At 44.8% G+C, this 12,148-nt stretch overlaps 1 protein-coding gene across 3 annotated transcripts in view; it reads left to right on the top strand.

The window, feature by feature from the left end:
* The first annotated feature begins 10,306 nt into the window (after nucleotides 1–10,306).
* SUSD1 (sushi domain containing 1) overlaps nucleotides 10,307–12,148 on the top strand; it is an 85,307-nt gene continuing 83,465 nt past the window's right edge. For all 3 annotated transcript variants that reach the window (XM_045022053.1, XM_045022052.1, XR_006580607.1), the window contains exon 1: nucleotides 10,307–10,432. In XM_045022053.1, the coding sequence (XP_044877988.1) occupies nucleotides 10,324–10,432 (109 nt within the window). In that variant the 5' untranslated portion in view covers nucleotides 10,307–10,323. The remainder of the gene's footprint in view (nucleotides 10,433–12,148) is intronic.

Below are 12,148 nucleotides of genomic sequence, written 5' to 3'. Positions count from 1 at the left end.
AATGTGCGCTATGGGGGTGCGTATTTCTAAAGTGCACTAATATTATGCACGTTAGTTGGTCAGTGTAGACTGTGCTGGTGCTGTTTAATGTTGTGCTGTTTAAAAAAAGCACTGTTACAGCTCACTTGGGAACATTTAGTGCACACCAATAGGCTCTACACAAAACAATGTGCAACACATTTGTGCACTTTAGAAATCACACCTTTGTGGAGCACATTACTCCACATTTAGCTTGTAGATAAGAATCTCCCTAAACTTTTTTAGCCACCTTAAACATGATCACTGTGAGCCTTTCGGTAACACATTTTTTTACTTAAGGATCAGTTTAGGGTGTGTAGGGAAAAATGGTAACAACAAGCCCTAAGTGGGGAAGATAGGATCTTATCAAAGAACCCATATTTACATCACTTGCTGGTTCTCAGCATTTCTAACTAGCTTTCCTTTTATCAGCAGACTCCCATTTACGGTCAAGCCCTTAACAGGAGTTTGAGTATCTGAGGCCACTAGCAAAATGTCATCCCAACTATGCAAAGTTGTACTCAGCTGCTTCCCCTGTAAATGTCTCATTTGGAAACACTTTCTAAATGATGCAACTAAGGTTCCTCATTTAACTTGTAAATTGTGAAAGCAGCTTTGCTGTTTGTGCAGCGGATTTTAAAATACTCTCCCTTGAAGTGCTTTTCCCAGTATGCCAGTTATCTTACCGATGTATTAAGGCAGGAATATTAAGGAAGTAATGGAAATTGGCATCCTTGTGGTCAAAGCCTGGTGCCATTATGTATCTGTGGGGAAATGTTTCCTGTATTTGTGTTTTTCTCAATGCGAGTAGGTGGTTTTAATCCATCTTCTGCGACAGTCCGTTTGCACTGAAGTCTTGGGTTCCAACTACTCTCGCCCAAGCCCCTGAAAGACTGTAAAAAGAACGAAGAGCAACTGGGCACCTAATTCCCGTTTGTGCATCAGAAATCTCCCCTTCCATGTCCAGAACTGCTCTGACTTATTTCCTAGTTCCTGCAAGTTCACCCAAGCTCCTGTCTCAGTCTTGAGTATTCAGTGCCCACCTCAGAAGGATAAAAATAGACAACGGGAGAAATTCTAGGAAGCAGAAGCTGCTGCACTTCATTTGTTGTTTAGCAGACAAAATGCAGCCAGCTACTTTGCACATTGTCTCAGTTTCAGGATTAACTGCTCTTTTGACCCCTACCCATTGTCTTCCTCAAAGGCATCCACTTAAGTTTTCACACTCCCAGTCATCACCACTCTCATGGGAGAGACCTGTGTGTGTCTCCCTCCAGACCAGGCTATAGACTTGCACTCCCTCTGGACCTGTGATTTCCTCAGCAGGTCTGACCAGAGTCCAACACCTGTGGTTAATCTTCCTCCCGGGGTACAACAGTGTACATCAACCAGCCTTCACAAAGCAAAATATTTATTCTCGGGATAAAAGCATTAGGGAGAACACACATACAAACAAAAGTTCCTATATGCATTTATTCTAATTTTTAAGTATTGACTGGGATTACACCATCTCACCTTTATTAATTGTTAATGCTGCTTGTACAGTTATTAAATATAGCTCTGATAGTGGTAGAATTAGAGAGAGAACAAAACAAGTAGTGTGAAAGGCCTTCCACTTATGTTTTCAATATGATGCAACAATGACTACACAGTAAATTATTTCTGAAAAGTTTGGCACCAGCATCGGGTATTTAGCAATGAACATCCTGTTTTGCCCTGGGATATTTCAACCACTTAACTTCCTTTATAGACAAACTGAAAAATAGCTAATGAGTTTCTATGAGATTTGTTGAATACTCTAGAAGTAATGGGCCTGGTTCTGAAAGGCGTTGAGTAATTTTGACTCCCACTGAGTTAGATGGGAGCATCTTGCAGGATCTGGGCCCCCCAAGTCTGGATAACTGTGTTGCTAAACCTAAATGTACCGAGATCCCTGTTTAAATGACTCCATGTCCAGCACACTGCATGTTGCTCTTCAGCCTAATTTTGCTATAGAGATTCTTCTAGTTTCTCCTTTAAAAGAAATCTGGAGTGTGATATAATTTACCTTATACATCCACATCAGACTACAAAAAGCTAATCACTTTTAAAGAGTCTTAATTGTGACAAGTATCACTTAAAATATGTAATAAAAAAGAAACCGCCATTGTGACAATATGACATGCAGCAGGATTTAGCGAGGAGTGAAGGGGTGTCCCAGATCTACCATTGGTGAAAGTGGGAGCAGATCCATTGTCTCAATGGACTTGCACCCATTTACACCAGCAGTGTCTCAGGCCTATACAAAGCTATGAAAGCATGAGTTGGCATAATGAAAGTGAGGACAGCTCTCCTTGTTTCAAGAAGATCACAAGGTTATCAAATAGATGTCTGTTCGGCAGCAATGCAGAGTGATTGTGCACTGCTGAGATACAGGTTGTCTTAATGAGGTAGCTCAAGGATGTAAAGGCTTGGATAGTAGATGACTATTGTTTGCTGCTGCGGCTCTGTCTAGTACTACTACTGCTTGCATTGCTCAGTCTAGTTACATCTTTGCTTAATGACCAGTTAAAGCATCTAGGCTTCACTCAGGGCTGGCTCCAGGCACCAGCGCAGCAAGCTGGTGCTTGGGGCGGCCCATGGAAGAGGGCGGCATGTCCGGGTCTTTGGTGGCAGGTCCCTCAGTCCCTCTCGGAGGGAAGTACCGGCCACCGAATTGCTGCCGAAGAATGAAGCGGCACGGTAAAGCAGCCGCCGATCGCGGGGGGCGTGGAGGGGTTCTCTTTGCGGCTTGGAGCGGCAAAAAAGCTGGAGCAGGCCCTGGCTTCACTTGTCTATTATTTGATCCGTTGACCTTCACAGGTTCAGCTACCTGGCTGGCCCTACCTCACCAAGATGGGTCTCTACTTTTCTTAATTAGCCTGGCATTTTTTTCTGGCCTAAAGTCAATTTTTCTTGCACAAGGTGCTTAATCTCTGTTTCCCTCTCTAATACCTCTTCAGGAGTTTTGAGGATTCAATCATGTTTGTATAGTGATGTGAGGGTGATACTGTAAAGCAGTGTTAGTACAAATGAGAATCAGGTCCATGTAAGTAAAAGTAGGCCTGAGCTTCCAAGCCTGGAAGAGATTCTGGTCTATAGTTTTGGTTCAAGTCAATGCGTAATTTAAAGATCTTCAGAAAAAGCAAAACTCATCTGTCCTATTTTTTTCCCTCTCTCTGAAAATGTATCTTTTTAAAGAATGGCATTCAACAAGTAGTTGCACAAGAAGGGTACGAATCAGTGCCTCAGCTCCATCTTATGCATCCAAGGACCCCTGTAATTCTCCTTGGTCATATGATGAAGTTAATATTGCCTGGAAATCCTTCCATGCATCTAGTAGTTAGCCAACTCTAAACTCCCCTCCCCACCCCCAGAGTGTTTGTCTCTGAATGAGTTGTTTCACTATGGACTGTCAGTCACAGCAAAATCATTTTCACATCATTCTTTCTTCTTGCATCCAACCACATCACCCCTCCTCAGTGTGTGGTAGCACCTTTCACCAAAGGCAGGGCCCATTAGGAACGAGCAGCGCTATGAGACTGTCTTTAGCATATTTTCTAGCATGTTCATCTTGTTGGAAGGTGCCATAGAGTGGCAGTTTTCTAGGGTTTTTGCTGGTGGTTCTTCAGCTTTTTCAGAACCAAATAGAAATTTACCTTGACAAGTGAAATTCCACAATTTGAGGGAGAGTCCCACTTTTGTGGATGTGTCTATAACTGAACCTATGTATAGAACATGCCTAATAAAAGAGAGACAAGGTAGGTGAGATGTTTTATTGGACCAACTTCTATTGGTAAGAGAGACACGATTTCGAGCTTATATGGACGTAGGAAGAATCCCATGCACTGCTACAGGCTGGGAACCAACTGGCTAAGCAACAGTTGTGCAGAAAAGGAACTGGGGATTACAGTGGATGAAAAGCTGGATGAGAGTCAGCAGTGTGTCCTTGTTGCCAAGAAGGCTAACAGCATATTGGGCTGCATTAGTAGGAGCATTGCCAGCAGATTGAGGGAAGTGATTATTCCCCTTTATTCGGCACTGGTGAGGACACATATGGAGTATTGCATCCAGTTTTACCCCACCCCTCCACTACTACAGAAGGGATGTGGACAAACTGGAGAGAGTCAAGCAGAGGGCAATGAAAATGATGAGGGGGTTGGGGCACATGGCTTATGAGGAGAGGCTGAGGGAACTGGGGTTATTTAGTCTGCAGAAGAGAAGAGTGAGGGGGGATTTGATAGCAGCCTTCCACTACCTGAGGAGGGGTTCCAGAGAGGATGGAGCTCGGCTGTTCTCAGTGGTGGCAAATGACAGAACAAGGAGCAATGGTCTCAAGTTGTAGTGGGGGAGGTCTCGGCTGGATATTAGGAAACACTATTTCACTAGGAGGGTGGTGAAGCACTGGAATGGGTTACCTAGGGAAGTGGTGGAATCTCCTTCCTTAGAGGTTTTTAAGGCCCAGCTTGACACAGCCCTGGCTGGGATGATTTAGTTGGGGTTGATCCTGCTTTGAGCAGGGGGCTGGCCTAGATGACCTCCTGAGGTCTCTTCCAACCCTAATCTTCTATGATTCCATGTATCCGCTCAGCGAGAAAGCAATTGTTCAATACTAGAAATCCTTTAAATCTGAGTGTGGAACACTCTCACTGCCACTCTGCTTTTTCTCCCCCTGCCATTATAGATAGACCCACTGTTGATAGAAGCGCAGAGTCTTGTGGGAATGCTGTAAACTATTTGAAGATAAACACTGTTGTCAGCATTGCAAATAATATCAAAAGAAGACCGGCTGACCTTTTCTTTGGCTGGAAACATCAGTCTTGTGTCTTGTAACTTATTACTGGGTATGAATGTCATCACCCACAATCTTCTTCTCCTGATTACCAGTAAATGTATAGATAATATAGTTATATGTAATTGAATTTGAAAAGACCAAAGCGCATACTCCGCAGAGCATGTGCTTTATTTGTAATCATCTAGCCAAACGAAGGCAGCTGTCTCTCTACAAAAAACGAACGCATAATCTTGGGAAGCTGAGCCCTCTTCTCAGCCTTCTGGCGAACACTGTGTGCAGAATCAGTCTAACAGAATAACAAGTAAAGGGTGCTTTCTCTTTGAGAGGTAATAACTCTATCCTGGGCTGAATAAACTGAGGGTGAAGGCTGAGCTGTTTATGCAGCACATAAACTCTGCAGCCAAAGGTCAGTTTTATCATTTCAGGATATGAGTATTACAGAGTTAATGTAAAACACTTTCCCTCCCTCCTTATCTGGCTTCCTTCTCTTCTCCCCCGTTCCCAGAAAGTCAGTAGGTGTTTCCTCCCCCTAATAACAATAATACCCATTGTCTATATAGCGTTTTTCTTCAGTAGACCTCAAAGCAGTTCACAATCTTTTAATGTATTTATCGTCACAACATCCCTGTGAGGTGGGGAACTGAGGGACAGAGAAGCTAATGACTTGCTGAAGATCACACAGGAAGTTTGTGGCAGAGCAGGGAAATGAGCCCAGGAGTCTCAAGTCCTCTGTTGGTTCCCTCTTCCTCTCATAACTACTGTTACTTTTCTTGATGTTGTGTTTCAGAACCGAATAGGAACTAGAGACTGGGATTCTACCACTGTTTTGTTATTTGCTTTACATTTAAAAAATGAGTTACCCCAGTGATGACAACCTTACTGTCCCGTAAGGAAGGGAACTGGATGGGATAAAGGCTCCTTGTTAGCTAAACAGCCCAAGATACAGGTACAAGCTGTTCAGTCTTGATATTGATCATTTTGCTTTTAATTGCTCGTGCAGCTTTGGATCTGCACAGGCAACACAGTTGCGAAGTTCCAGTGACACAGAAATCACATCTTCCTCTCTTTTTAATGATTTTATCACTTGCAAAGGGGTGCCTAGATGTGCCAGGGGTCTCCACTCATAGTTTAAGGCCCCACCCCAAAGAACTCCTAAAGAAAACAGAATACAAATGTAGGAGAGGGATAAGAGATGCAATGGACATTCCCTCCAACCCCGTATATATCCAATTATCACCAGCTGGCTCTTGTCCTGGCTGCTATTAGTTGGCAGTTTTTTGTGGGCACCATGATATAGCAAGGCTTGGGGAGAAGAGGTTACTGGCCTTATGGACTGGCATGAAGGACGGTGTTCAAGGAAGTGTGAATATGGTATCGCAGTCATGATCAGAGTTTGTAAACGTCCAACAATGCTCATTTTTGTCCTAGTTATAGAAGTGCAATGGCACCAACAGCAGAGTGTGATGAGACAGCAGTGTAGCATTAAGGATATTTACATAAATTGGGAATAACAAGAAACAGTTGAAAGTGACAGTGTTGAAGCGGTTCTCTTAAACTATTCTAAGACCTGACAATTTCTGCGTGTTGCCCGCACAGAAACAATTGATGTCAAGACTTAGGCCCTTCACTTATATGCTTTAAAAAAGGGACTTCCTTAAGTTACAGTTTACACTGACACTTGAACTTTATTTAAAATATTTTGTTTTAATCGTGCTGCATTATTCTGCAAACATTAGGCATGAAAACACCCATATGAGACCTAAATGCTCCTCATTTCACAACTGGGTAAACTGAGGCACAGAGATTATTTTATCTGTCACAGTGGATCATTGGCAGAGCAGGCATTCAGTCACCTCATCCTGTGCTACAACCAGTAGATAGCAGTTCTTTCTTGCTTTGTGGAACCATTTCCCCTGATTAACAGCAACCATTACCAAGCATGATCACCCAGAATGCTTTTGGAGTGGGGTGTATGTTCCAGGCATATTCTAATGTCCTCTTTATCTTTAGGAATATGTTGCAGAAGAATTGAGAAGCCAAGGGGGTTAATCAGATTTATAATTTTCTAATTCACTCCTACTCTCTCTGCAGAGGTGTTTCATTTTTTTCCATCATGAATTCATTTGTCAGTAGCTGACAGGCAGGGGGGATACAGATAACTACAGAAAATTGCATCTCAGAGCGCGGAACAGAAACACTGCAAAAGCAAATGTAAGTGGTGATATTTCCTCCATAGGGAAAGTTATGACAAGAAAACCACTTTCCACTTCACAATAATCATTGAAGCATTTTGATTAGAAGCTGAAGGGGGCCAGCCGTTTTTCAGTTGTTACTTCTGGTTCAACACACATTATTGCTTACCCTGGTAACTAAAGGGAGAGCCAGAAGCCAATTCTTAATTAAGCTGATTTTGAATAGACCAGAAGGGCACCATTTGGTCTCCATGTCAGATGTGCAGCGTGCTGGCCATTGGGTTAGTTATTCTCTTCTCAGCCACTCGGAAAGCAATGATTTGACAGCATCATGAATGGGTGAATGATCCATTCTCAGAGGTGACTTACATTTATTCAAATATTTGCCATGTATTACAAAAAAATTGCTGCAATAGTCATCAGAATCCATTTAATATTTTAGGTCCTCAAATGTCAAAATAGATAGTATAATCTGTGCAAGGCATTCTTACAGAAAATGTGATTTATATATTATATGACCATTTCCCTCTGGGAAGGAAATGAAGAGTGAACATAAACTGCTTAGGATGTGTTTACTCCTGCCTGCCTTTTTGAGTTTCAATTATCTCCATTTAGAAAGCTGCAAGGAGGCTGAACGGAGAAGTTCCAGGAGTGTCTCAGAATGAATTTAATTACTCTGACCATCTTAACTGTTTTCTGATCACAGGGAAGAGAAATACAAGGCAAGCAGTGCAGATGCCTTCTGAGTAGTGGGATTTAATGCTATTAGGAACAAAGGGAAATGTATTTACAAATTGGATCCTTTTAAATATGATAGTGAAAAGATAAAATCCTTATCCTGTTCAGATCAGAAAATCCATGCAGATGTTTTTCTGAACTGTTATTCAGTAGCTATAGAGATGGATTTTAAACTATACAGGACCTGAATCAACCTGAATTTTGAGGTTCCCCCAGCTAGGAGTGGGAGTGAGGTAAGAGTCCTGAGACATAGAACACAGAAATGTAAGACTGGAAGGGACCTTGAGAAGCCATTTAGTCCAGCCATCTGCACTGAGCCAGAACCAAGTAAACCTAGTCTGTAGGAATTACCTGTGCACTCTGATGCCAAACTGGGCCCCAGTTGTGAAGTTTCTGCTTTCAGTTTGCCCATGGTTGGATCACGTATCTAATCTAAAGTAGGTTCTCCCCACCTAGTTTGATTATCCTCAAACAAATTATGTCCTAAGGACCACTTATTCAATCCCCACTGATCCTTATTCCTGGCTTGGCTGTTTACTAAATTGTTTCACTGAATTTCTTTAGAGACTATTTGCAGAAACTAAAGAGGAAAATGTGTGATGACAGCAAATATGCTCATAGTTTTGCTGATTTTCTGGTGAACAATATTTTCCCGTTTGCTAGACTGTTTCTAATTTCACTTTCATAATATATCTATCATTTTTTTTAAGAAGGAAAAGGTGGAGACTTATTGGTACAATAGATAGGCTTGCATCCTGCATAAATACAAAGAGTGGGGGGACAACGTGCAAGTATCACTTTAATCTAATTAGGCAGAACAGTTCTGTTGAAAACATTAAACTAAAGACTATAGTATTTTATTGGTTTTCAGTATTTATTATGCTGATATATTGCTCAGCACTGTACAAAATGCAGAAAACATTGTCCCCTCTCATGAAGCTTATGTTAAAAACATAATGAAGGGCCTGATTGTCAGACCCACAATTTGAATAGCACCTTATTCTGCAAATAGTCCTAGTGAGGTAAGGTATTATTCAAGGTGAGTAAGGGCAGCAGAATGTGATCCTATGCAATGGAATAGCAACAGCTTCAATAATTAAGTCATGTTACACAATTTTGTATTACTACTATATTTACAGACATTCAGCAGTAAATCAAACCAATAAACAGCCTGTTTGTTTTGGAAAACTGGATTTTCTTTGGACAATCTGTGTTCAATTGAAATGCAGTCTTCACTATTAAAAAAAAATCTGGTTGTAAGGGCAGAGCAGACACTACGGGCTAGGTTATAACATTTGAACTGAAAAGTGATGATAGATTTGATGACATTGGCTTTATTTTCAGCTGATTTAATTCTAAAGTATTTAGAACTTGAGCAATTCCTTTAAGAAAGTTACTAGACAAAAATCAGAATTCCTACAACATTTATATAACTTCCCAACTCAGGCTGCCCTTTCTTCAGCATTGCTGATAGTAAGTAGCATTGGAAAGCCTTTTGTAGAGATGCAAAACAAGTTTTAGGTATGTTTTAGTCAGTATTCAAGGGCAAATGACTATAAAACAGCTGCCTTGTAGCCTAAGCAGGGCTAATAGTAAATCCCAGTAAGTAAGGATACTAAAAAAATCCCACAATTTTATATTAACACCAGTGGGAAATTTTTAGACAATGTCCTTAAGACCTGTGGATTCATGCTGAAGAAGAGGGGTAAAAGGGGTGGAGGTAGTGACTTCTGTCTCTGACAATTCCACAAATAAGTTAACTGTACCCACAAAATTCACTAAACACAGAATGTCACTGAATATGTATGCGGTTTTCAGTCTCATTTGCAGAAGGGTTGTGAGAAGCCAAAGCCAGACCGTCTAACTGATGCGATGACCTGCTGTCTACAATTGTGCATAAAACAAGCATTATTCTCAACCCCCACTGCCTGTGCCAGTAACAAATAATCCCTTTGAAACTGCACCCGTCAGGCCAAATATAGCCCTTATCAGCCTGGCCACTTGTGCGACAGTGGGACACAGGCAATGAAGTGGGAAAGGGGGAGGGGGGCAGGGAGGAGAGAGGCCCATAGGGGGGCTGCAGAGGAGCCCTAGGGGTTGGCATGTGAGGGCTGTGGGGTAGCACAGCAGCCCTAGAGGGGTGGGGATGGGAGGGCTGCGGGGGAGGGGGGCACAGAACCCCAGAGGGGTGGGGATGGGAGGGCTGCGGGGGAGGGGGGCACAGAACCCCAGAGGGGTGGGGATGGGAGGGCTGCGGGGGGGGGGGCACAGAACCCCAGAGGGGTGGGGATGGGAGGGCTGCGGGGGGGCACAGCAGCCTTAGGGCGGTGGGGTGTGAGAGGTGGCACAGCAGCCCTGGCGGTGCACAGGTGAGGGCTGAGGCGGGGGGAGGCGATGTGAGGGCCGGGGGTCGGGCACAGACGCTGTGGGGCCGGGGGTGGGGCGGGCCCCGGGCGGGGCCGCCTTATATGGGCCGGCGTGGCGGCCGCCCGGGAGAGCGGGGCCGGGCGCGGCAGGGTTCCCGCCACCCCGTGGGGCACGCGGGGAGCGGCCGGGAGGGACATGAGCCCGCCGGGCACCGCTCCGGGCGGCGGCGGCAGCGGCCTCGCAGCCCGGCGGCTGCTCCTGCTGCTCTTGCTCCAGGCCGCCCGCCCTGCGCAGGGGCAGCGGGGTAAGTGGGGCTCCGGGCTCCCCGGTACCAAGCTCTATGGGGCTCCCCTGCGCACCCCCACTGCCTTGTACCCACCCCCTATGGGGCTCCCCTGCGCACCCCCACTGCCTTGTACCCACCCCGTGTGGGGCTCCCCGGTACCCAGCCCTATGGGGCTCCCCTGCGCACCCCCACTGCCTTGTACCCACCCCCTATGGGGCTCCCCGGTACCCAGCCCTATGGGGCTCCCCTGCGCACCCCCACTGCCTTGTACCCACCCCCTATGGGGCTCCCCTGCGCACCCCCACTGCCTTGTACCCACCCCCTGTGGGGCTCCCCTGCGCACCCCCACTCTCTTGTACCCACCCCCTGTGGGGCTCCCCTACGCACCCCCACTCTCTTGTACCCACCCCCTGTGGGGCTCCCCTGCGCACCCCCACTCTCTTGTACCCACCCCCTATGGGGCTCCCCTGCGCACACCCACTGTCTTGTACCCACCCCCTATGGGGCTTCCCTACCCACACCCACTGTCTTGTACCTATCACATATGGGGCTCCCCTATGCACACCCACTGTCTTGTACCCACTGCCTCCGGGCTCTGCTGTACCTACCCCCATGGGGCTCCCCTACGCACACCCACTGTCTCTGGGCTCCGCTATGCACACCCATTGTCTTGTGCCTACCTCCTTTGCACACCTACCCCTCCTTATACCCATGTCCTCTTGGCCCCTCTAAACACACCTCCTCTGAACTCTCCAATGCACACCCACCTCTCTTATACCTACCCTTTCAGGATCCTCTGTACACACCCATTCCTCCTATACTTATCCCCTCTGGGGTCTCCTGAACATTCCTACCCCTTCATATGTACCCTATAGATTCTTCCCTCAAAATACATACTCTTCCAGCCCCTCTTATATATACCTCCTACTCAACCATAGACACTTCCCCTTCGTAAAAATCCTTCCTCACACCCTATACATAGCCCAAACTCAACCCTATAGAAACTCAACCCTGATACACCACCTCCCTTGATATACAACCTCATACACACCTCTATTCAGTCATGTGTGTCCCCGTCCCCCCCCCCCCCAACCTCCTGACACACTGCATAGGTTGTTGTATACATGCTCCAAATATATATGCTCCACATAGATGCTTGTTCTTCATGCTCCTCGTAAACCAAACAACTATACACTTGTATACACACCGCACGACTCGGTTTAATTTGCATAATACTCTATATGGTCATGATAACTTATACAAATGTTGGCAAAGTATAGAAGAGACTCTCCCTCCCGTATTTGTCAGGCATTCATTTCTGGTAGTGCCTCCTTTACACAAAGTTGTGGTCATAAGAAATGAAACTACTTCCAAACTTTTGATCACGACTCTTAACTATAATTACTCCTCTGCCTCCAGAGCATTTCTAATGTGCACATTGCTTGTTCAACTTGCTGTGGTTATCTGTGAGAGTTTAAGTGGTGGAGAGGATGAGGTCCGATAATAGAACCCCCTCCAAGCTAGTGAAGATACAGGCTGGTGGTATTGTAATAATAATACTCAGCTGCTGTCTTCAACCATAGATCTTAATGCACTTCAGTAATAGACAACAGTCATAATCAGGATAAAAGTAATTCTGTTTTTGTACCAAAATATTTTTTCACTGTCAGGCAAAACTTCATTTCAGTTACTTATTTTTAAAAAAACATAATTCCCTTTTAATTATTTTTTTGG

The sequence above is a fragment of the Mauremys mutica genome, chromosome 6 (assembly GCF_020497125.1).
Source record: "Mauremys mutica isolate MM-2020 ecotype Southern chromosome 6, ASM2049712v1, whole genome shotgun sequence".
Classification (NCBI taxonomy): domain Eukaryota; kingdom Metazoa; phylum Chordata; order Testudines; family Geoemydidae; genus Mauremys; species Mauremys mutica.
The sequence above is the reverse complement of the archived record's forward strand: the minus strand, read 5'-3'. Positions and strand labels throughout refer to the sequence as shown.